General features: G+C 44.3%; 1 protein-coding gene across 1 annotated transcript in view; it reads left to right on the plus strand.

The window, feature by feature from the left end:
* Positions 1–24940, plus strand: part of si:dkey-40c11.2 (uncharacterized) — a 61701-nt gene that overhangs the window by 11885 nt on the left and 24876 nt on the right. Inside the window, exons 2-4 of the mRNA XM_014172445.3 lie at positions 19490–19545; positions 19725–19837; positions 20640–20714. Coding sequence (XP_014027920.1) covers positions 19490–19545; positions 19725–19837; positions 20640–20714 — 244 coding nt within the window. The remainder of the gene's footprint in view (positions 1–19489; positions 19546–19724; positions 19838–20639; positions 20715–24940) is intronic.

The following is a 24940-nucleotide window of genomic DNA, read 5'->3' on the forward strand; positions in this document are numbered from 1 at the left end:
ATAAGCATGACATGCAAGTACAAGCTAGTATAGACAGCACTGTAGAGTAAGGCCTGTAGCATAACATGGACTAAACAGGTTCAATAAGCTAGGGGTCTTGTACATAAGCAATGCAGGAATGTAGAAATGTCTACAGAATATAACCAGCATAGCATGAACGATTATACACAGGTGACAGAAATAGCTTAGCACCATGAAAGAGAAATGCTAACAAATGGCTAATTGCTAATAGGCATGCTAAATACCAATGCATTCTGAATGACAAACGCTAATGATAGCGGGAGCATGAGCTAGCTAACAAGCTCAACATAAATGGTAATTACAAACAACAATAGGGCTCCGAAAACAACAAGACATCTTAAGGAACTTACTTTTAGATGCACAATAAAACATCAGAACAGCAAATGTATTGTGACCACAGGAGCAAAAGTATTTATTAGGAGGGAAAACATGAAATGCTGTCAAGATGGTGAAAGCACGTTTTCTGACTGAAAGTATCTTTCTGACATCTGCCCTGCTCGTGCTGGGGTCCTACACTGAACTTCCCAGGAATACTGATTGCTGATAGGCTAACATAATACTGACTGGCATAACCTTGACCAATAAGAACTAAAGGAAAGTTGGGGTCTTATAAATAGGAGGCTGAGGTGAAGTCTTTTTCTCTTGGCTTTCATTTGACACCCAATTTGCTCCTATGAACTTTGCGTATTGGTGCTCATGGCTCCTTTTAGATGGAAATGCCCTGCTGCTGCTGCTGCATGAGCTGAGGCTCAGTGTGGAAATGATGCTCGTACAGTCAAGCCTCAGCCAGACCTCTGGAAAAGGATAATCTCCTGGAGATATTTCTGCTGCTCTGACTCAAAGCGACAGGATTCCAGTCCAGATATGACTTGAAAAGTTGATCACCGCTGCTGACTCAAATCCTTCTTTTGTTAGCCAGTTGCTGAATGAGGCCTTTAGTGTTTTGTGTCAGTGAGCTAACCCACATTACATAACATTGACACATGATGAGCCAGAGTGAAGACTTTGACAGGAGTGACGTGAGGGGTTCTAGCTGGGGTTCTAGCTGAGACGGGGTGTGTGAAACTTGGAACGTCTCCTTCTTGTATTCCGGAGTGTTTACTTGACTGGAGTGTTCTTTGTGCTTGTGCCAAACCAGAGCTAGCACCATTTGACAGCATTTAATCTCTCCACAATGTTTGATGGATAATACCTATGATGTTCAATAATTATAGTGTTATGAAATCATCAGGCACACCCCTCTACTTCTCCCTCCCTCTCTATCTCCCTCTTCACTTTTCTCGGCAGTCTGACAGTGTTTAGTAGCGTCAGAGCTGAGTATGATAACGTGCTAAGTGATTTAGCGCTGTAGTGGTAACAAAACAGACAGTGATACAATAACAATTTGAGGGCTGGCTGGCTAGCTAACTGTGTGTTTCTGTGGGAGCCTTGGCTTTACACTGGGACACTAAGTTTGTCTTTTCTGTCTTTTTTGTTCTTAGGGGGGCTTGAGCGCCATTGTCATGGCAGCCCTGCTGGAAGGGCCAAGGTTATTGTTTGTTTAGTTGAGTGAGTGAGTGAGTAGAAGGGAATAGATGAGAGAGTGATTGATTTAGTGTATAAAATGGAAGGAGGCCTGTGTGAGTGTGTGCGTGCAGGAATCCTGGACAAAATGTCAGAGGTGTCCCAGAGAAGTGCTACTTTAGAGGGGCCTGTCTGGCCATCAGTCACTCGCTTCCCCCCCATGCTGTCCCATCATCAGCTGTAGAGAGGGTGACCAGTACCCCCCTCTGAATACACCGTACCCTCTCCCTGCAACCCCATAGCCTCTTCCCTATCCCTATCTGTAAACAGCAGCATGCAACCCCTGTATGCACTTTGACCCCTCTCAACCTATGGCTGTAGTGCTTGTTTGAATCTCCAGAGCTCCTTAGCAGTAAGCATCCCCCAGAGTGTTGTCTAGCCCCCCCCCCCCTCTCTCCCCTGAACACACCCCTATATGGGCCCCAAATAGTACACTCCTATCATAATAGTACACTCCTATCATAATAGTACACTCCTATCATAATAGTACACTCCTATCATAATAGTACACTCCTATCATAATAGTACACTCCTATCATAATCAGCACCTGGAGTATAGGGCTGTTCCTCTGAGCAGTTTGGCTGCAGCGCTGTACTGTACAAACAGGCAACATGCTCTATTGATGTACATTGTGAACAGAACTCAGCAATCTTACTCTAGGCCCAGTGTGGGCTGTAGACTGTCAATTCACAACATCAGTAGGCCTTTCACTCACGTTTTGGGGGTGATCTGTGATTAGCTCAGGTAAATTAGTGGAGATATTTCATTAGAGCGAGAGAAAGAATTGTATATGGTCTGTCTATTGGGTGAAAATACAGAATAGCTATATGTCAAATAATAGATCGCTATTCATTATAGTGAATTCCATCTATAGTTGCCCTGTAGTGTTGATTCCATATAAACATGGCAGCATCCCAAATGGTACCCTGTAGTGCACTACTTTACATACTAATCCTATGGGCCCTGGTCAAAGGTAGTGCACTACATAGGAAATCGGATGTAATTTGGGATGCTGGTCTGGTCCTCCTGTCATCACCTCCTGTTAACTGATACATACACCCTTAACATGGACAACGCTGGATGGTGGCTAGGAAACACTTTTCTATTGGGCTGCATTTTTCTCAGCAGCGTGAGGATGAGTGTTCAGTGCGATACGGCTCCGTTTCCACCATTAGAAGCTAAAGTTCTTTTGGGATTACTAACCACTACCTGCGCAGGAGATTTACTGTTGTCCTTTCAACAATCCACTCCATTCAGAGCACCCAGTCCATGACATTACAATGTTTAACTAGAGCTCAACTCTTCATGATAGTCTTGGTTTCAATTCAGATTAGAGATTCTATTTTGTGCCAGATTTAGATAATCTGACAGGTAAAGAAAACGGGGTGTTTATTATGAGGGACCCCTTCCCTTCTCTCCTCTTCTCTCCTCTTCTCTCCCCTCCTTTCCTCCTTCACCTCTCATTCTCCACTCCTCTCCTTTCCTCCTTCTCCTCCTCTTCACTCTTCTCATTTCCCCCTCTCCTTCCTTCTCTCTTTTCCTTCTTCTCCTTCCCTCCTCTCCTCCCATTTCCTCCTGCTCCTCTCCTTTCCTCCTGCTCCTCTCCTTTCCTCCTGCTATTCTCCTTTCCTTTACTCCTTCTCCTCTCCTGTCCTTTCCTCCTCCTCTCCTTTCCTCCTTCTTTCCTCCTTCTCTCCATCTCCTGTCCTTTCCTCCTCCTCTCCTTTCCTCCTTCTTTCCTCCTTCTCTCCATCTCCTTTCCTCCTTCTCCTTTCCTTTCCTCATTCTCCTTTCCTCCTCTCCTATCCTCTCATTTCATCTTTCTCCTTTCCTTTCCTCCTTCTCTCCACTCCTCTCTTTTTCTCCTTCTTTCTCCAGTCTCCTCTTTCTCATCTTGTTCAGTACAGTTTTTTCCGTCTCGCGGATCCTTGGCAGAGATATTTATTTATTTGTTTATTTGGATCATCATGTTTTCAGGCTCTCTGGCTCTAGGTTCTGCTGAGAGCCGACATTTCCATTCCTCCCCTCGACATTCCATCTGCTCTCCCAAAGCCATTCTTTATTTGAAACTTTTTTCTATCCCCTTCCCGTATCTCTTTCTTCTTGGCCATGGGCATTTTCATCAAAAAGAACCAATGAGCACCAACATGTGAAGTTCGTAAGAGCATATCAAATTGGGTATCAAATGAAAGCTAAGAGTATACATTTATTTATTTTATTATATATATACACACACACTACATGATCAAAAGTATGTTGACACCTGCTTGTCAAATATCTCATTTCAAAATCATGGGCATTAATGTGGAGTTGGTCCCCCTTTGCTGCTATAACAGCCTCCACTCTTCTGGGAAGGCTTTCCACTTGATGTTGGAACATTGCTGCGGGGACTTGCTTCCAAGCAGCCATTAGAGCATTGGTGAGGTTGGGCACTGATGTTGGACGATTAGGCCTGGCTAGCAGTCGGCGTTCCAATTCATCCCAAAGGTGTTCGATGAGGTTGAGGTCAGGGCTTTGTGCAGGCCAGTCAAGTTCTTCCACACCGATCTCAACAAATCATTTTTGTTTGGACCTCGCTTTTTGCATGCGGGCATTGTCATGCTGAAACAGCAAAGAGCCTTCCCCAAACTGTTGCCACAAAGTTGGAAGCACAGAATCGTCTAGAATGTCATTGTATGCTGTAGCGTTAAGGTTTCCCTTCACTGGAACTAAGGGGCCTAGCCCGAACCATGAAAAACATCCCCAGATCATTATTCCTCCTCTTTACAGTTGGCACTATGCATTGGGGCAGGTAGCATTTTGGCATCCACCAAACTCAGATTCGTCCGTCGGACTGCCAGATGGTGAAGCGTGATTCATCACTCCAGAGAATGTGTTTCCACTGCTCCAGAGTCCAATGGTGGTGAGCTTTACACCACTTCAGCCGACGCTTGGCGTTGCGCATGGTGATCTTAGGCTTGTGTGTGGCTGCTCGACCATGGAAACCCATTTCATGAAGCTCCCGACTAACAGTTATTGTGCTGACGTTGCTTCCAGAGGCAGTTTGGAACTCGTTAGTGAGTGTTGCAACCGAGGACAAACAATGTTTACGCGCTTCAGCACACAGCTGTCCCGTTCTGTGAGCTAATTTTAATTTTTTATATATATATATGTATGTATGTATGTATGTATGTATGTATGTATGTATGTATGTATGTATATATATATATATTTAACCAGGTTGTTGAGAACAAGTTCTCATTTGCAACTGCGACCTGGCCAAGATAAAGCATAGCAATTCGACACATACAACAACACAGAGTTACACATGGAATAAACAAAACATACAGTAGGAAAAAAAATAATAATAATCTATATACAGTGAGTGCAAATGAGGTAAGTTAAGGCAATAAATAGGCCATGGTGGTGAAGTAATTACAATATAGCAATTAAACACTGGAATGATGAATGTGCAAGTAGATACTGGGGTGCAAAGGAGCAAGATAAATAAATAAATAAATAAATAAATACAGTATGGGGATGAGGTAGATTGGATGGGCTATTTACAGATAAGCTATGTGCAGTGATCTGTGAGCTGCCCTGACAGCTGGTGCTTAAAGCTAGTGAGGGAGATATGAGTCTCAAGCTTCAGAGATTTTTGCAGTTTGTTCCAGTCATTGGCAGCAGAGAACTGGAAGGAAAGACGACCAAAGGAGGAATTGGCTTTGGGGGTGACCAGTGAGATATACCTGCTGGAGCGCGTGCTACGAGTGGATGGTGACCAGTGAGCTGAGATAAGGCGGGGCTTTACCTAGCAGAGACTTGTAGATAACCTGTAGCCAGTGAGTTTGGGGACGAGTATGAAGCGAGGGCCAACCAACGAGAGCGTACAGGTCGCAGTGGTGGGTAGTGTATGGGGCTTTGGTGACAAAACGGATGGCACTGTGATAGACTGCATCCAGTTTGCTGAGTAGAGTGTTGGAGGCTATTTTATAGATGACATCACCGAAGTCGAGGATCGGTAGGATGGACAGTTTTACGAGGGTGAGTTTGGCAGCATGAGTGAAGGATGCTTTGTTGCGATATAGGAAGCCGATTCTAGATTTAATTTTGGATTGGAGATGCTTAATGTGAGTCTGGAAGGAGAGTTTACAGTCTAACCAGACACCCAGGTATTTGTAGTTGTCCACATATTCTAAGTCAGAGCCGTCCAGAGTAGTGATGCTGGACGGGCGAGCAGGTGCGGGCAGTGATCGATTGAATAGCATGCATTTAGTTTTACTTGCATTTTAAGAGCAGTTGGAGGCCACGGAAGGAGAGTTGTATGGCATTGAAGCTCGTCTGGAGGTTAGTTAACACAGTGTCCAAAGAGGGGCCAGAAGTATACAGAATGGTGGCCTACCATGTCGCGGCTGAGCTGTTGTTGCTCCTAGACGTTTCCACTTCACAATAACTTACAGTTGACCGGGGCAGCTCTAGCAGAGCAGAAATGTGACGAACTGACTTGTTGGAAAGGTGGCATCCTATGACGGTCACTGAGCTCTTCAGTAAGGCCATTCTACTGCCAGTGTTTCTCTATGGCGATTGCATGGCTGTGTGGACGATTTTACGGGTGTGGATGAAATAGCCAAATCCAGTAATTTGAAGGAGTGTCCATACTTTTGTGGATGTAATGGGACATTGATAAAAAAACAAGACAGCTGAGGGCATAACGTTGCAACACATCCCTCCCCTTCTTCTTGATGAAACATTTTAAACTATACTCAAGATACATTATCGCCACACATATCTTAGACGCTTTTCACTGACATCCACAACTCAATCAGCTAGACCTATTACCACGGGCACTACACAAATTGTGAGCTTCCCAAATAGGCAGGGGGCCTACACACTTGTCATTGGAAACAATCTACAGCTATTTATAAAAAATAAGAAGCTGATGATCCTCTTTAGTTAAGTCGTGCTCCCTGGTGAATTATTTTGAATGATTTTATTTAGACAGGTGTAATTATATCATTTTGGTGAAACATCAATTTACTTTAGGGGAATCCAGCATCCTGTGCACCCGCTAACTTTCCTTTTCAATTCGCAAAAGGCTGAAACCAGAGATCTATATATATATAATGATGGGATGCTCATGTCTCCATCCTAACAATGGGAGTCGTTGTCCCAATGGTGGGAATGCAGGCGGTAAGCTTAGGTCTGCATATTATGCCCATAAAAACGCATTGTCTTATTTTGGACAGATTTTGTAGAGAGTAAGCCTTCTCGCTTTGCCTCTTCCTCTCTGCTAAAACAATGTCACCAGAGAAAGCATCCTAGCGAGCGAAACAGTGCCCCACTATATGTAGCCCATGTATGTGATGCTGTCTGGCTAGACATAGTATGACATGCCATACAGCATCAGATACATGGTCTTCACATACTGAGACAGAGGGACGCTGTTTCGCTCTGGGCGTCTCGGTCAAATAAAATCAATATTTCAATATTTTATTTGGACAGGTAAGGAGGTACGGTAGGGCGGGCCAGGCCCCCGATAGGTCCTCCCATAACGCCGGACCTGAGTCCTTGTGCATAGTTGTATCGTTTGTTTAAACTTTGAAATCATTGGGTTTTGTTTGAAATACATTTGAAAGTGGAAAAAACAGAGTCAAAGCTGGTCACGTTACCATGGAATTGCCCACATGTCTTTTTGAAGCACTCTGCCTCTTGCCCTTTTTGTCTGTTGATTCTTTTCTCCTCCATTGCCTCTATGTCCTGCTTCTCCATCCCCCTTTTATATCTACAATTCCTTTCCCTTCTCCACAAATACTGTAGCTCTATTGGCCTGTAATGGCTACTCAGGGGAGTCCTCCCTGAGGGGGAGTCCTCCCCAGCAGCCACTGCTCTCTCACTTATGGGGCGGCATAGGCTCCCCCTCTGTTCTTTCTGTATGAACTCACAACCAGTGGGAAAGATGCAGGAAACGCACCATTTCAACTTTAGAGGAGGTCTATTTCCACACAAAGTAAAATTGGAACTTGTCTTGTCACAAATTATCCCAATAATACCAGTGATAAATACGACACTAGGTATTGTGCAGAGTGGACACAGGCTTCAATGTGTGTATTAGTGTGGATGTGTGTATTAGTGTGGACGTGTGTATTAGTGTGTATTAGTGTGGATGTGTGGATGTGTGTATTAGTGTGGATGTGTGTATTAGTGTGGATGTGTGTATTAGTGTGGATGTGTGTGGATGTGTGTATTAGTGTGGATGTGTGTATTAGTGTGTATTAGTGTGGATGTGGCTTGTGTGCAGTAGTCCAGTCTGTCTCCCAGAGTGTTTGGCCACAAACTGTGACGATTAAGACTTGGCAGAGTGTTGTTACAGGGTCAAGGGTACTGTGGCAGGCAGTAACATGTCCACAGTGTTGTTACAGGGTCAAGGGTACTGTGGCAGGCAGTAACATGTCCACAGTGTTGTTACAGGGTCAAGGGTACTGTGGCAGGCAGTAACATGTCCACAGTGTTGTTACAGGGTCAAGGGTACTGTGGCAGGCAGTAACATGTCCACAGTGTTGTTACAGGGTCAAGGGTACTGTGGCAGGCAGTAACATGTCCACAGTGTTGTTACAGGGTCAAGGGTACTGTGGCAGGCAGTAACATGTCCACAGTGTTGTTACAGGGTCAAGGGTACTGTGGCAGGCAGTAACATGTCCACAGTGTTGTTACAGGGTCAAGGGTACTGTGGCAGGCAGTAACATGTCCACAGTGCAGGTCTGTGGCAGGCAGTAACATGTCCACAGTGTTGTTACAGGGACAAGGGTACTGTGGCAGGCAGTAACATGTCCACAGTGCAGGGCAGGTCTGTGCCAACTGTCGGAGTGGCTGCATAGTGAAACCTATATGACCAAGCAGCACAATTTCCTCCAGGACAAGGGAAGGACAAGAAAAATAAAACATTATTCAATGCATATTATACACTACAGGTTGGGTGAACTTAGGTCTGGTGAATCAACATTCCTCTGTTTGGATTCACGCAGTCAATTAAAACACAGTAAATTACTGTAGGACGCAATGTACAGGTAAGTGCCAAAATAAAGGAAACACTTCAGTAAATGAAGGATACAAAGTAGACTGAAAGCAGGTGCTTCCACACAGGTGTGGTTCATTAATGAATTAACATCATATCATGCTTAGAGTCATGTATAAAAATGATTTTGGCTACCATGGCTAGAAGAGATCTCAGTGACTTTGAAAGGGGGGTCTCAAAGGAGCATAGGGGGTGTAAAGTGTGTGTGTGTGTGTGTCTCAGCCACCAGATCTCAACACAATTGAACACTTATGGGAGATTCTGGAGCGGCGCCTGAGACAGCATTTTCAACCTCCATCAACAAAACACCAAATGATGGAATTTCATGTGGAAGATTGGTGTCTCATCCATCCCTCCAATAGAGTTCTAGACACTTGTAGAATATATGCCAGGCTACCTTGATTTGATTGAAGCTGTTCTGGCTCGTGGTGGCCCAACGCCCTATTAAGACACTTTCTGTTGGTGTTTCCTTTATTCTGGCAGTTACGTGTATATTACTAACAGGGAGATATTCTCGGACATCACTGGCACTGGACATGGCACATTACCTGCCTTTTATTATTATGTTTCCAATAACTACAGTGACCTCCCTGGTCTACCATCGCCACTCTGTGGTGGTTAAATAGCATGCTACATGCTAACCAGCAGCTGAGAGGACAGTGAAGGGGATATTGCATTGTGTTGGCCTGGGAGTGTTTGGCTTGCTCCGCTCCTGATTACATTGTATGAGCTCCTCTAGCCCCTGTCTGTCCCCCTGTATGTACCTCTTCATTCACCCCCCCACTGACTATCTGTCATTATGTGGACGGCTGCTGGCTCTGTGAGGGGATGTCTGACTGTCTGACTGTCTGTAGTCAGCCTCTTCCATCTGTCTCTCCAACTCTCAAAGATCAGGTCAAGTCCCCCATTGGGTTTTAATGAGCGAAGAGAAGTTTTCCCATGAACACCAGTCTAAATTCCCTGTCCTGACGTTCACCTATCAGCGCTTTCCAAAGCGAAAGGCCTTTTTGTTTTGATGGTCTTTGGTCAGTGTGGGAACCCTATTGGACAAGGGCTTGGTTGTTATGTTGACAGGAAACACCTTGGGAAAAATCGCATATCCGCACGGACACATACCTTTCTACACCTCCCAGAATGGATTGCTTAAGTCTTCAAAACGTATTTTGTCTGCACCACACACAGGAATGGGTTTGTCTAGAATGGGTCTGTCTAGAATGGGTCTGTCTAGAATGGGTTTGTCTAGAATGGGTTTGTCTAGAATGGGTCTGTCTAGAATGGGTCTGTCTAGAATGGGTCTGTCTAGAATGGGTCTGTCTAGAATGGGTTTGTCCAGAACTTTTTTCCAGATGAAAAACTGGAAAAAAGAAGAAGAGAGTGGAGTTAGAAGGGGAGAAGAGAAAAATATATTAGGAGGACCCAACACAACCTCTGATTCTCTCTCCATAGTTATCACCATAGAGATATCGTTTGAAACAGGAGGAAGAGCTGTTGAGTGATTTTCTGTCATACCCACAGATATGCCATCAAAACAAGATAGTTCCCCTGGACATCCCATGGAGAGTTCTAATGTAAGCTGTATATCTTAGCATGAAACCTCCGGATTCATCCAATCTGGCCCCCACTATCTGTGTATCTACAGGAAGTTGTATCGTGTTAGGAGACTGGGCTCTCCACAATTCTCTCAACCCTCCACTGAATTAAATGCAGGGGTTGTTGACACTCCACACCTATAAATCTTACTATTGTTTGTAGGAGAGGTATAGAGCTGGAAAGAGGAAGAGATGAAACATATTGCCGTTGTGTGTAGGGGGGGTAGAGAGGCGTGAAAAGGGGTAATGAAAAGAAGAAAATAATGTTGTACAATATCAATATTTTTCAGAACATTCAGTTGCTGTTCTCATCATTCAAGTTAAAGGTATAAACGTGAACTTTGGAAACCTTACAAAACCGTACAGAAACCTTATGGAATGGCCTGACTAGCTGAAGACCATAACACAGGGCATATTATGATCTAAGTCTGGCTCTTAGAGTTCTGAACAGTGTGGTGTGTTTGAGTATTTCCGCAGACACACACACACACACACACATTAAAATGGGTGAGAAGGACTAGGGAATGGTAAATGCCTGAATAATTAAGATCAGAGCCCTTTCCTCTGTACTGCACCATCTGCATGTGCCATGTTCATCTTTGAAATGGTTGAGCGTGTTGGAGGTACGACAGTCTCTACTGCTGTTGTTACTGGCTCTCTCTCTCCCGCTGTGTGCCCGTTCACGTGTGTGCAAGACTATGTGCATGCTCAGTTATCTCAGTTATGCTGAGGTTAGCTTTGTTGGCTCCAATAATGATGTACAGATTTCATTCTCATTGTTAATTGCTTCCACAAAAATACTTGTACATTTTCCCAGCTATGACATCATGTTGTTTTCTCTCCTCTCTTCCTTTCCTCCCCTTTATCCTTCTCTTTTGTTCTCCCCATCCTCACTTTCTCTCCCCCTCCCACTCCTTCTTCCTCCTCCTCCCCCCACATCCCCATTTTCTTTGACCCCTCTATTCTCTCTATCCTTCCCCCTCTCTGTCTGAGCTCATACATGGCTGGGGTAGAGGTTGGCTGCTTCAGTACTGGGCTTGGTCTGTTATTCCCATCAGCCTGTGCATGCAGGAAACCCACATGTGTGAAGAGTGGAAGGGAGGGCGGGAGGAGGGAGCTGGCTTGCTCTGGATCCTATTAGCTATCCCAGCAGCAGTGGTGGTCAGTGCCGTTTATGATGAGAGAGGCCGGTTCTCTTTCATGAGCATGGCCTTATTTCTATTACAGCATATTGGATGACTGTCATTCATATTCCATTCACCCAGTTCAATGTAACATCGATAGGTTTAGGCTACTACATGATACTTGAGAGACATTTTTTAGATGATAGACAGTGACACATTCAATACCGCCTTGCACACTCTTCCCTGTATCTAGCTTATCTAGGGTGTAATCATTAGCCCAACAGTTGCAAACAAGAGTTTCTATTGGACAAATTCAGATATTTTTAGTCCCTGTTTCATTTGCTTCCATTTAAGAAACGTTTTTCAACAGAATCGGTGGTATGAATACACTCCAGATCGCGCAAAAACACAGTTCACTTTCATAGCAGCCACATTGTATTCGTTCTAGCCTCTATGCACTCTCCTCCTCTCACCTTTTCCCTTCGTTTGTGGACTTCAATGAACAACACATCAGCTGTATGTGACCAGGCAAAAAAAATAACCACTACACACAGCCTACATCGTTGTCCCCACATTAGCCAAAGTAACGTCCTAGTCAAAATAGCTAATAGAACTAATGCGTTAGTAAACCCACTACAATCATGCAGTAACGTTACAGTGAATAGTCAGTAAGCAATTACACCGGCGGGCCCCGGTGGCAATAAATGAATAAAACCAAAAGCTTACCTTGACTTGGAAGAGTTCCAGTGTTGTGTTGGATAGTCATAGCCAGCTAGTTAACATAGCATCCCTCTGTTTGAGCTGGGTGTTTGAGTAACTAAACTAGCCAGCTGCATTTCCTAGCTAAGTAAGTGATACTGAAAGTGAAAAATATGACTCTCTCTCTTGCTTCTCCTTCATTTTTGAATAAATTAATTTGTTAACCTGTTCAACTATTGTCTTTCTCTCTCAACTACTCACCACATTTTATGCACTACAGTGTTAGCTAGCTGTAGCTTATGCTTTCAGTACTAGAGTCATTCTCTGATTCTTTTGATTGGGTGAACAACATGTCAGTTCATGCTGCAAGAGCTCTGATAGGTTGGAGGACGTCCTCCGGAAGTTGTCATAATTACTGTGTAAGTCTATTGATGGGGGTGAGAACCAAGAGCCTACTAGGATTTGTATTAAATTCAATGTACCCAGAGAAGGACAGAAACTAGCTGCCCTCCAGCTTCACCATGGTGCCACCCTACAGAGTGCTGTTGAGGCTACTGTAGACCTTTATTGCAAAACAGTGTGTTTTAATGAATTATTTGGTGACATTAATATATTTAGTATAGTATCTAAAAAGGAAATGTTTATGAAATTCACTGAGGAGGATGGTCCTCTCCGTTCTCATCTGAGGAGCCTCCACTGCCCAGCAGACACTATTACACTCTGAGCTACTTCTCCCCTGTCCCAGAAAAACATTTTTGTTTAGCAGTGTAGCATAGGTTAGCAGATTTAGCAGATGTTATTGCGGGTGTAGCAAAATGCTTGTGTTCCTAGCTCCAACAGTGCAGTAGTATCTAACAGTGCAGTAGTATCTAACAGTGCAGTAGTATCTAAAAACAATTCACAACAATACACACATCTAAAAGTAAAGGAATGGAATTAAGAAATATAAATATTAGATTGAGCAATGTTGGAGTGGCATTTACTAAAATATGGTAGAATAGAATATATTATATACATATCAGATGAGTAAAGCAGTATGTAAACATTATTAAAACATTGTTAAAGTGACTAGTGTTCCATTGTTAGTGGCCAGTGATCCCAAGTCTATGTATATAGGGCAGCAGCATCTAAGGTGCAGGGTTGCGGCTAGTGATGGCTATTTAACAGTCTGATGGCCTTGAGATAGAAGCTGTTTTTCAGTCTCTCGGTCCCAGCTTTGATGCACCTGTACTGACCTCGCCTTCTGGATGATAGCGGGGTGAACAGGCCGTGGCTCGGGTGGTTGATGTCCTTCATGATCTTTTTTGCCTTCCTGTGACATCGGGTGGTGTAGGTGTCCTGGAGGGCAGGTAGTTTGCCCCCGGTGATGCGTTGTGCAGACCACACCACCCTCTGGAGAGCCCTACAGTTGCGGGCGGTGCAGTTGCCGTACCATCTATCTATGTAATGCCGGTTTAGTCACGTAGTGTATTGGCCCAGGGTCGTCCGGGTTTGGCCATGTAGGTTGACATTGGAAATAAGAATTTGCTCTTAATTGGCTTGCTTAGTTAAATAAAAATAAATTGGCGTAGCATCATAGCCACACCATATCAATGAAAAGTACGATTATTCCACATTGTTTTTTTTTACCCCTTTTTCTCTCTAATTTCATGGTATCCAATTAGTAGTTACAGTCTTGTTCCATTGCTGCAACTCCCGTACGAGAGCCGTGTGTCCTCCAAAACACAACCCAGCCGAGTCGCTCTGCTTCTTGACGCAATGCCCACTTAACCCGGAAGCCAGCTGAACCAATGTGTCGGAGGAAACACCATACACCTGGCAACCATGTCTGCGTGCACTGCCCCCGGGCCGCCACAGGAGTCGCTAGTGCACGATGGGACAAGAACATCCTTGCCGGCCAAACCCTCCCTAACCCAGACGACGCTTGGCCAATTGTGCACCACCCCATGGGTCTCCCGGTCGTGGCCAGTTGCGACAGAGCCTGGACTCGAACCAGGATCTCTAGTGGCACAGCTAGCACTGCGATGCAGTGCCTTAGACCACTGCACCACTCGGGAGGCCCATTCCACATTTGTTTTTATCTTTAAATCTGTTTATTCAGTCGTGGCCTTTTGATCTGGGCAGCATGTCTGTGGATGGAATTTGCGTCTGTATGTCATAGCCTGACTCCATCCCACAGAGCTTAACAAAGCTGTGGACCCTCACAGCCAGTCAACTCCCAGTGGGTTGAGAATGTAATCATAACTCCTTCAGTGCCTTTATGACCTTTTTGAACCGGCCCCTGTTAGACGGTGACCTCTGACCTTTTGGAATGCCTGTAGTACTAATCAGAGAGGAGAAACCAGGGGCATGTTTTCCACCAATGTTATTCACATGAAACTCAAGAGGGAAACAGACAAGACGGACGGAGGGACAGACGGCCCAAACTTTATTGGTCACGTACACAGACACAAGGTTGAGTCAGACAGACACAGTGGATGGGCGCTTGCTTTCATGGCTGTTCTTGTTAGAGATGAGCTGAATCTAAGCCCCCCACCGCAACCCACTACCCAGAAAAAGCTGTGCAAGTCTGCCTCGTGACACGCCGAGCCAGCGCACTGCTAACACTAGGGGGGAACAACAGGGACATTATTGTGTCCTCATCACACACGCGCACACTGTCTTAACTCTTGCTATTAATTTGTCCCTCAGAGGACAATAGTCACAATAACATAATAAATCGGACCTAGTCAGTCAATCTGCTGAGGTCTGTATAGAGATGAGGTGTAGGGATCAATCAATGTACTCAGTGTCTGTGGGCTACTGTATAGCGCTGTTAGAATAAACTGTGACCACAGGGACCTCTTCAGGGACCTCTTCAGGGACCTCTTCAATAAATGTATTTATTGATTCTCTTTAATAAGAGAGATGAAAATGTAATGCATATAAGGTTATTTGTTGATGTAAAAATCTGTGTTGGTCTTAATTTACCTATTTTAAGGATTTCGACAGAATTTCTGGTGAAAAAAATGGGGTCCCCAGAACTTCTGCCGACAAAAATGGGGTCCCTGCTGAAAAAGTTTGAATACCACCGTTCTAGAGGTCTTACTTCTCTGTCCTTTACTGTATGTGCCAGGAGATGTATATTTGCAAAACAAACTTTTTGTTGTCCTTCAAATGTGTGATTTGTATCGTTTAACATCTCATTTGTGAACTTGCTGATACTGAAGGTTTGACAAGGCTCAATCAGTCTCAATGGGACAACCTTGAAACAATTAAGTGATATTATATGTTACCTGTACTGCCATGCACTACACTACACACCCACTGTGACTAGGAGTCAGAGAGAGATTGACAGGCACTATCTCAACAGTAAACCTGTTTCTGCTCTGTTTCACCTGTTTGAAAGTGAGGTGAATAGTTCCAGGCATTTTACTTATAGGGCAAAGGGTTCCACACACACACACACACACACACAGAGGTAGGCCTCTCACCTTTGGCCTGGTGCTCTTTCCCCCTGGGCCCTCCTCCGCTGGTCCAGATGTCAGGGACACACCCACCAGCTGGCCTAGGAGCTCCAGCATGGACAGATTTCCTCCCTCCTGTCCTGGCCCTGACCCCCACCCCCCACATTGTCAGTGGTCCTATACAGTAGAAGGTCACCTGTGACCTGAGCTGAGATTTGAGTTGTAGACAGCAGTAGGGCAGGTTTTCTCATGTCAATCAGAAATCTTGGGTTTCAGGTGAGAGTGAGGGATTCGGCCTGGAAAAACAATGTCACTGTGTGTTATTGTTCAGATATTGTGTAACAACTGCCTCGCTGTTTTACGCTGGGCCGCTCGCTAACAAGCATGATGGACAGGAAGAAAGAGAGGGAAGGAATGAGAGAAAAGGAGAGAGAGTCATGGTAAAACAGAACTAATCTGCTGGCACATTTTGGACATGCATTACTCTGTGGGGATGCAAGTTAGAGTTTAGCCAAACTATGCGCAACAAATGCCAAACGTGTGTGTGTGTGTGTGTGTGTGTGTGTGTGGTGTTGACTTAACACGTGGTCTGCCCAGCTGTCTGTATGTTATTTAGTTATGGGCTAGAGGACATGTCATTCGTCTATCTAGACAGATTAAACACCAACTTTATATAATTTTAGGAACTTCCTACACCTTTTGGAATGAGAAGATCAAAGATCCTACTTAGAGAAACAGTCAACATTAAACCAGGCTTTTATAGCAGGACACTAATCCGGATGCTTATACGAACCATCAAACAGGCAAAGCGTCAATACAGGACTAAGATTGAATCCTACTACACCGGCTCTGAAGCTCGTCAGATGTGGCAGGGCTTGCAAACTATTACGGACTACAAAGGGAAACCCAGCTGCAAGCTGCCCATTGACTCGAGCCTGCTGGACGGGCTAAATGCTTTTTTATGCTCGCTTCGAGGCAAGCAACACTGAAGCATGGATGAGAGCACCACATCCGACAAACGTCAAAGCCGGTGTAGTAGGATTCAATCTTAGTCCTATATTGATGCTTTGCCTGTTTGATGGTTTGTCTGAAGGCATAGCAGGATTTCTTATAAGCGTACGGATTAGTGTCCCGCTTCTTGAAAGCGGCAGCTCTAGCCTTTAGCTCGGTGCTAGCTGTCCATGGCTTCTGGTTGGAATATGTACGTACGGTCACTGTGGGGACGATGTTGTCGATGCACTTATTGATGAAGCCGGTGACTGAGGTGATGTACTGCTCAATGCCATTGGATAAATCCCGTAACATATTCCAGTCTGTGCTAGCAAAACAGTCCTGTAGCGTAGCTTCTGCGTCATCTGACCACTTCCGTATTGAGAGAGTCACTGGTACTTCCTGCTTTAGTTTTTGCTTGTAAGCAGGAGTCAGGAGGATAGAATTATGGTCAGATTTTCCAAATGGAGGGAGAGCTTTGTACACGTCTCTGTGTGGAGTAAAGGTGGTCTGGAGTTTTTTTTCTCCTCTGGTTGCACATGTGACATGCTGGTAGAAATGAGGTAAAACGGATTTAAGTTTCCCTGCATTAAAGTCCCCGGCCACTAGGAGCGCCGCTTCTTGATGAGAATTTTCTTGTTTGCTTATGGCCTTATACAGCTCGTTGAGTGCGGTCTTAGTGTCAGTGTCGGCTTATGGTGGTAAATAAGACGGCTATGAAAAATATAGATAAACTCTCTTCGTAGATAGTGTGGTCTACAGCTTATCATGAGGTACTCTACCTCAGACGAGAAATACCTTGAGACTACCATAATACTAGACATCGCACACCAGCTGTTATTGAAAAATAGACACACAACCCACCCCTCGTCTTACTGGATGTAACTGTTCTGTCCTGCCGATGCATGGAAAACCAAGCCAACTGTATATTATCTGTGTCGTCGTTCAGCCACGACTCGGTGAAACGTAAGATATTACAGTTTTTAATGTCCCGTTGGTAGGATGGTCTCGAATGGAGCTCATCCAGTTTATTCTCCAGTGATTGCACGTTGGCTAATAGAACGGATGGTAGAGGCAGGTTACCCACTCTCCAACAAATTCTCAGAAGGCACCCTGATCTCCGCCCCCTGTATTTCCTTATTTTCTTCATGTGAATGACGGGGATTTGGGCCTTGTCTGGGAGCAACATTATATTATATCCTTTGCGTCCGACTCATTAAAGAAAAAATCTTTGTCCAGTTTGAGGTGAGTAATCGCTGTTCTGATATCCAGAAGCTCTTTTCGGTCATAAGAGACGGTAGGATCAACATTATGTACATAATAAGTTACAAACGATGTGGAAAAACACACAAAATAGCACAATTGGTTAGGAGCCGGTTAACCTCTCTGGGGTATGTGGGACACTCCTGCGGGACACACTGCCAACAGCCAGTGAAATAGCAGGGCGGCAAATTCAAAACAACAAAAATCTCATAATTCAAATTTCTCAAACATAAATTCAAATTTCTCAAACATACAACTATCATATCCCATTTTAAAGATACACTTCTCGTTAATCCAACCACATTGTCCGATTTCAAAAAGGCTTTACGGCGAAAGCAGAACATTAGATTATGTTAGGACAGCGTCACAAAAACCAGAGGCGTCACAAAAACCAGAAATACAGCTAAAATGAATCACTAACCTTTGATCTTCATCAGATGGCACTCATAGGACTTCATGTTACACAATACATGTATGTTTTGCTCGATAAAGTTCATATTTATATAAAAAAAAAACATTTTACATTGGCGTGCAATGTTCAGAAATGTTTTGCCTCCCAAAACTTCCGGTGAATGAGCACATCAATTTACAGAAATACTCATCATAAACGTTGATAAAATATTCAACTGTTATTCAAAGAATTATAGATACACTTCTCCTTAATGCAACCGCTGTGTCAAATTTAAAAAAATAAAACTTTACAGCGAAAGCAGATTTTGCAATAATCTGAGTACAGCGCTCAGACACGAAACCAAACCCGCCATTTTGTGGAGTCAACAAAACTCAGAAATAATATTATAAATATTCACTTACCTTTGATGATCTTCATCAGAATGCACTCCCAGGAATCCCAGGTCCACAATAGATGTTTGTTTTGTTTGATTTATGTCCAAATACCTCCTTTTTGTTTGCGCGCTCAGCCCACTACTCCAAATGCAGGAAACACGTGCAAAATGTCACGACGAAAAGTCAAAAAAAGTTATATTTACATTCGTAGAAATATGATGTATAGCATCAATCTTTAAGATGTTTTTAACATAAATCTTCAGTAATATTCCAACCGGACAATTCCAATGTCTTCAGAAAAGAAAAGGAACACAGCTAACTCTCACGTGAGTGCGCGCCTATGAGCTCATGTCATTTCCTCACTCATCAACTTCCAGGCCCTCTTGTTCGCTCCATATTCACAGTAGAAGCATGAAACAATGTTCTAAAGACTGTTGACATCTAGTGGAAGCCTTAGGAAGTGCAAAATGAACCCTAAGTCACTGTATACTGTATAGGCAATCACTTGAAAAAATACAAACCTCAGATTTCCACACTTCCTGGTTGGATTTTTCTCAGGTTTTTGCCTGCCATATGAGTTCTGTTATACTCACAGACATCATTCAAACAGTTTTAGAAACTTCAGAGTGTTTTCTATCCAAATCTAATAATATGCATATCCTACCTTCTGAGCCTGAGTAGCAGGCAGTTTAATTTGGGCACGCCTTTCATCCGGATGTCAAAATACTGCCCCCTACCCTAGAGAAGTTAAACGGCAGCCATCCCCTCCGGCGCCATTCATCCCATCGGCTATGCACCATTTTAAAGAAAATGTTACCTTGGTCACTGTCCATTGGAAATGACAGTAACTTTTATATGTCAACTGAACCCTGGCCTGAATCTTTGGGTCCATGGTTGTGATGATGCAGTGTATTTGTGCACCTGTCACTAGGCTGTCTCTCTCTATCTCCCCACAGGGCTCTGTTCACCTACGATGGGGCCACTAACAACCTCAAACTGGCCGACTCTGGAGGTAAAGCTTACTGGACGATTTGAACTTGTCACCTTTTTTGAACTTGAGTTTTCTAAAATGATAGATGAAAAGTTAGTGGTGTTTATTAATCGCTCGGTCCGTCACTCTTTCTCTCTCTCTCTCATTTTCTCTCTCTCTCTGTCTGAATCCCGCCCCCCTCTCTCTTGTCTCTCCTACAGCGGGTGGAGTGGTGGAGCTGTCAGAGAAGTTCCTCATAGCCAGACCTCAGTATGGGCTCTGCAGGGTGGGCTCAGCCGAGGTGGGAGGCCCTCGCATCGCCATGATCTGCTGGGTGAGTGTCGTCCACTACAACATGGCCCTCTGAATGGGGCCCTCTGAATGGGCGTGGTACCATGTATTAACTCTATTTACCTGTTGCTGTGTCTCAGGTGCTTGAAGTAGAAGTGGCCCATAACCACAGCTCTAGGATCAGATTCCCTACCCTCAATCCTATCCTTAACCATTAGAAGGATGGAAAAAATATTTGACTGTATCAGAGGTTAGGGGCAAGCTTTGGTTCTCATTGGCTCATGCCACTGTTGGATGTGTTTGGATTGGTGTTTTGGTCTGGGGTCAACGTGTGTGATGTGTCCGCTAAATTGAGGACACCGGACGCCAGGCCTAGCTTTTTACTGATACCAATTATTTTGACTGATGGGCACACACACACACACACACAAGCAGGGCAGCAGATGCTTAGAATGTTCCTAATGTGCTTTGCTGGTCCCGTATCTATGGCGACCTTGTGGAATGTTGTGGTGGGGGTCAGAGGTTGCATCTGTAGCCAGTCAGGCAGCTACACATACACACACACACACACACACACACACACACACACACACACACACACACACACACACACACACACACACACACACACACACACAAATCAGAAACTTGTGAAACATACTGTACCTTCATTATCTTGTATATGATATGTAACATGCTAATAATGGTAGATATAACATTGGCAAAATTATTCCACAAGGGTGTACATGCAGTACCTGATGACAGAAGACTGAAGCCAGACTTTCTGATAATGAGCCTCTCTCTGGCTCCCTCAGACTAATTATGTAGTGTGTGTGGGTCTCCAGGTCGGGCCAAACGTGGATGAGAACCGCAGGACAGAATGTGCCAGCCATGTGCCCGCTATCAAGACCTTTTTCAAGGTACGGTACCACGCCACTCGCACCCCTGCCTTGCCCTGCCCTAAGCTGCCAATTTGTCTGTTGGTCATACACCCCTGCCTTGCCCTGCCCTAAGCTGCCAGTTTGTCTGTTGGTCATACAGTCATCCAGTCAGTGACCTCATTGCAGCTGCAGCATTTGATAGTATTCAGGAGTGGCATGATTAATATGGGAGTTAAGTGTTTTCTCTATCTCCTACATCCTGTGTTGGTACCATTGTGGAATGTTACTCTGTTTCTTCTCTTCACTGTTTCTCTAACAATGAATAATGGATAAACACCCTCCTATAGTAACTGTTGTCAAGACAATACAGAGAGTTAGTGTTGCTAATGTAGAAAGGGTGGAACTGGCCTGACCAGGAACGAGGGAATGAATAGTGATGTTGTCACACTTGGTAAGACACACACACACACAAGCGCATCGCACCAGCACGTGCATTATATATATACACACACACACACATACATATATGGATCAACCAGCACCAGCATGTGCATTATGCACACACAAACAAAAACAATACTTATGTCTCTCTCACATACAAACATAAATACACACACATGCTCTATATTTACACACAGTAGTTTACTTTTCATTGTTAAACGTCTTCCTGTCTTCAGTGCACTTCCTACCGCATGGGTTTGTATGGTCCAGTGGTGGGCCAGGCCAATGTCCAGGCTGGTGGCAGGAAGGCAGGGGGGTAGGGGTCAACACAACATTGCCACCGAGATGGGAGATGAGCCACCGACGGGCACAGCATAAACACTCACACTCAAGTGGTGACAGGGCCTCACAGGAAACAGAGAAAATAATGGTCCCTACAGGGAGGAAGAGGAAGAGGAGGATGAGAAGAGAGGGGTGTGGGTGTGTGGATGTGTGTGTGTAAACTGTCCAGACGCTGGGTGCTCTGTCTGCTTGCTGTAAAAGAGTATTTATTTAACATTTCCATCTTACTGCAGAGAAGTTTATGGGTCATCCATTCAGCCTATAGCCAGACCCCGTTGTTACTAGTTTACATATAAAGTTGTCATCCATTCAGCCTATAGCCAGATCCTGTTGTTACTAGTTTACATATAAAGGTGTCATCCATTCAGCCTATAGCCAGACCCTGTTGTTACTAGTTTACATATAAAGGTGTCATCCATTCAGCCTATAGCCAGACCCTGTTGTTACTAGTTTACATATAAAGGTGTCATCCATTCAGCCTATAGCCAGACCCCGTTGTTACTAGTTTACATATAAAGTTGTCATCCATTCAGCCTATAGCCAGACCCTGTTGTTACTAGTTTACATATAAAGGTGTCATCCATTCAGCCTATAGCCAGACCCTGTTGTTACTAGTTTACATATAAAGGTGTCATCCATTCAGCCTATAGCCAGACCCTGTTGTTACTAGTTTACATATAAAGGTGTCATCCATTCAGCCTATAGCCAGACCCTGTTGTTACTAGTTTACATATAAAGGTGTCATCCATTCAGCCTATAGCCAGACCCTGTTGTTACTAGTTTACATATAAAGGTGTCATCCATTCAGCCTATAGCCAGACCCTGTTGTTACTAGTTTACATTTAAAGGTGTCATCCGGTCGAATCCAGATGCATCCCTGGAATGGAGCAAAAAAAATGTTGTCCCTTTTTTAATTGAATTCTTTACTCAGTTAAGTATTTGGCCTAGGAACCTTTGTGACCCCAGTCTCAGATATACCATAGTTTGTGTGTGTGTCTTTATTACGTAATAGGTAAAGTATGTGTTAGCGTTGAAAAGAATGGGTTACCGAGATTTACCGCCCAAACCCACTCCCTTTTCCCGGGATAAATAACTGCGAGAGAACTGTAAATTCTAATACATTATTTCTATGAACAGAATGACGTTAAATGATATGTGATGTCTAAGTCTGGCTTCTCTACAGACGACGACCTACTCTGCTATCTGCATGATCAATAATCAATGCTCAGGGTGGGGACAGACAGCTTATCTCCATATGGAGCGCAGTTCACAATGCATGTATTATCTCATCATGGGAACTTTTTTTCTTGTGACAGGTAGCCGATATTTGCTGCAGCAAAGCCTATGTTACAGTAATATTAGGACTGAATGCGCGTCTAATTCACCCATCTCCATCTGGCTATCGGGGATTTTTTGTAATGTTGAATTTTTTTAATTGCAGCTGCAGAGTTTTAAAACAGCCAATTACTGGAATATTGTGGCTTTAAATCAGTGCACACATGAGCAGTCTCTCTCTCTCCATCAATTCCATTCAAATTGCATCCAAAATAGATAGGCCTAATCCTGTTCAAGATTTATATAGATATATATATATATATATACTGCTCAAAAAAATAAAGGGAACACTTAAACAACACAATGTAACTCCAAGTCAATCACACTTTTGTGAAATCAAACTGTCCACTTAGGAAGCAACAATGATTGACAATACATTTCACATGCTGTTGTGCAAATGGAATAGACAACAGGTGGAAATTATAGTCAATTAGCAAGACACCCCCAATAAAGGAGTGGTTCTGCAGGTAGGGACCCCAGACCACTTCTCAGTTCCTATGCTTCCTGGCTGATGTTTTGGTCACTTTTGAATGCTGGCGGTGCTTTCACTCTAGTGGTAGCATGAGACGGAGTCTACAACCCACACAAGTGGCTCAGGTAGTGCAGCTCATCCAGGATGGCACATCAATGCGAGCTGTGGCAAGAAGGTTTGCTGTGTCTGTCAGCGTAGTGTCCAGAGCATGGAGGCGCTACCAGGAGACAGGCCAGTACATCAGGAGAAGTGGAGGAGGTCGTAGGAGGGCAACAACCCAGGAGCAGGACCGCTACCTCCACCTTTGTGCAAGGAGGAGCAGGAGAAGCACTGCCAGAGCCCTGCAAAATGACCTCCAGCAGGCCACAAATGTGCATGTGTCTGCTCAAACGGTCAGAAACAGACTCCATGAGGGTGGTATGAGGGCCCGACGTCCACAGGTGGGGGTTGTGCTTACAGCCCAACACCGTGCAGGACGTTTGGCATTTGCCAGAGAACACCAAGATTGGCAAATTCGCCACTGGCGCCCTGTGCTGTTCACAGATGAAAGCAGGTTCACACTGAGCACGTGACAGACGTGACAGAGTCTGGAGACGCCGTGGAGAACGTTCTGCTGCCTGCAACATCCTCCAGCATGACCGGTTTGGCGGTGGGTCAGTCATGGTGTGGGGTGGCATTTCTTTGGGGGGCCGCACAGCCCTCCATGTGCTCGCCAGAGGTAGCCTGACTGCCATTAGGTACCGAGATGAGATCCTCAGACCCCTTGTGAGACCATATGCTGGTGCGGTTGGCCCTGGGTTCCTCCTAATGCAAGTCAATGCTAGACCTCATGTGGCTGGAGTGTGTCAGCAGTTCCTGCAATGGGAAGGCATTGATGCTATGGACTGGCCAGCCCATTCCCCAGACCTGAATCCAATTGAGCACATCTGGGACATCATGTCTCGCTCCATCCACCAACGCCACGTTGCACCACAGACTGTCCAGGAGTTGGCGGATGCTTTAGTCCAGGTCTGGGAGGAGATCCCTCAGGAGACCATCCGCCACCTCATCAGGAGCATGCCCAGGTATTGTAGGGAGGTCATACAGGCACATGGAGGCCACACACACTACTAAGCCTCATTTTGACTTGTTTTAAGGACATTACATCAAAGTTGGATCAGCCTGTAGTGTGGTTTTCCACTTTAATTTGGAGTGTGACTCCAAATCCAGACCTTCATGGGTTGATAAATTGGATTTCCATTGATTATTTTTGTGTGATTTTGTTGTCAGCACATTCAACTATGTAAAGAAAAAAGTATTTAATAAGATTATTTTTTTCATTCAGATCTAGGATGTGTTTAAGTGTTCCCTTTATTTTTTTGAGCAGTATATATATATATATATATATATATATATATATATATATACACGTGTGTACCAGTCAAAAGTTGACACACCTACTCATTCAAGGGTGTTTCCTTTATTTGTACTATGTTCTACGTTGTATAATAATAGTGAAGACATCAAAACTATGAAATAATATGGAATCATGTAGTAACTAAAAAAGTGTTAAACAAATCCAAATATATTTTATACTTGAGATTCTTCAAAGTAGCCACCCTTTGCCTTGATGACAGCTTTGCACACTCTTGGCATTCTCTCAACCAGCTTTACCTGGTTCCCACATATGCTGAGC

The sequence above is a fragment of the Salmo salar genome, chromosome 24 (genome assembly GCF_965601325.2).
Source record: "Salmo salar chromosome 24, fSalSal1, whole genome shotgun sequence".
In the NCBI taxonomy this organism is placed as follows: domain Eukaryota; kingdom Metazoa; phylum Chordata; class Actinopteri; order Salmoniformes; family Salmonidae; genus Salmo; species Salmo salar.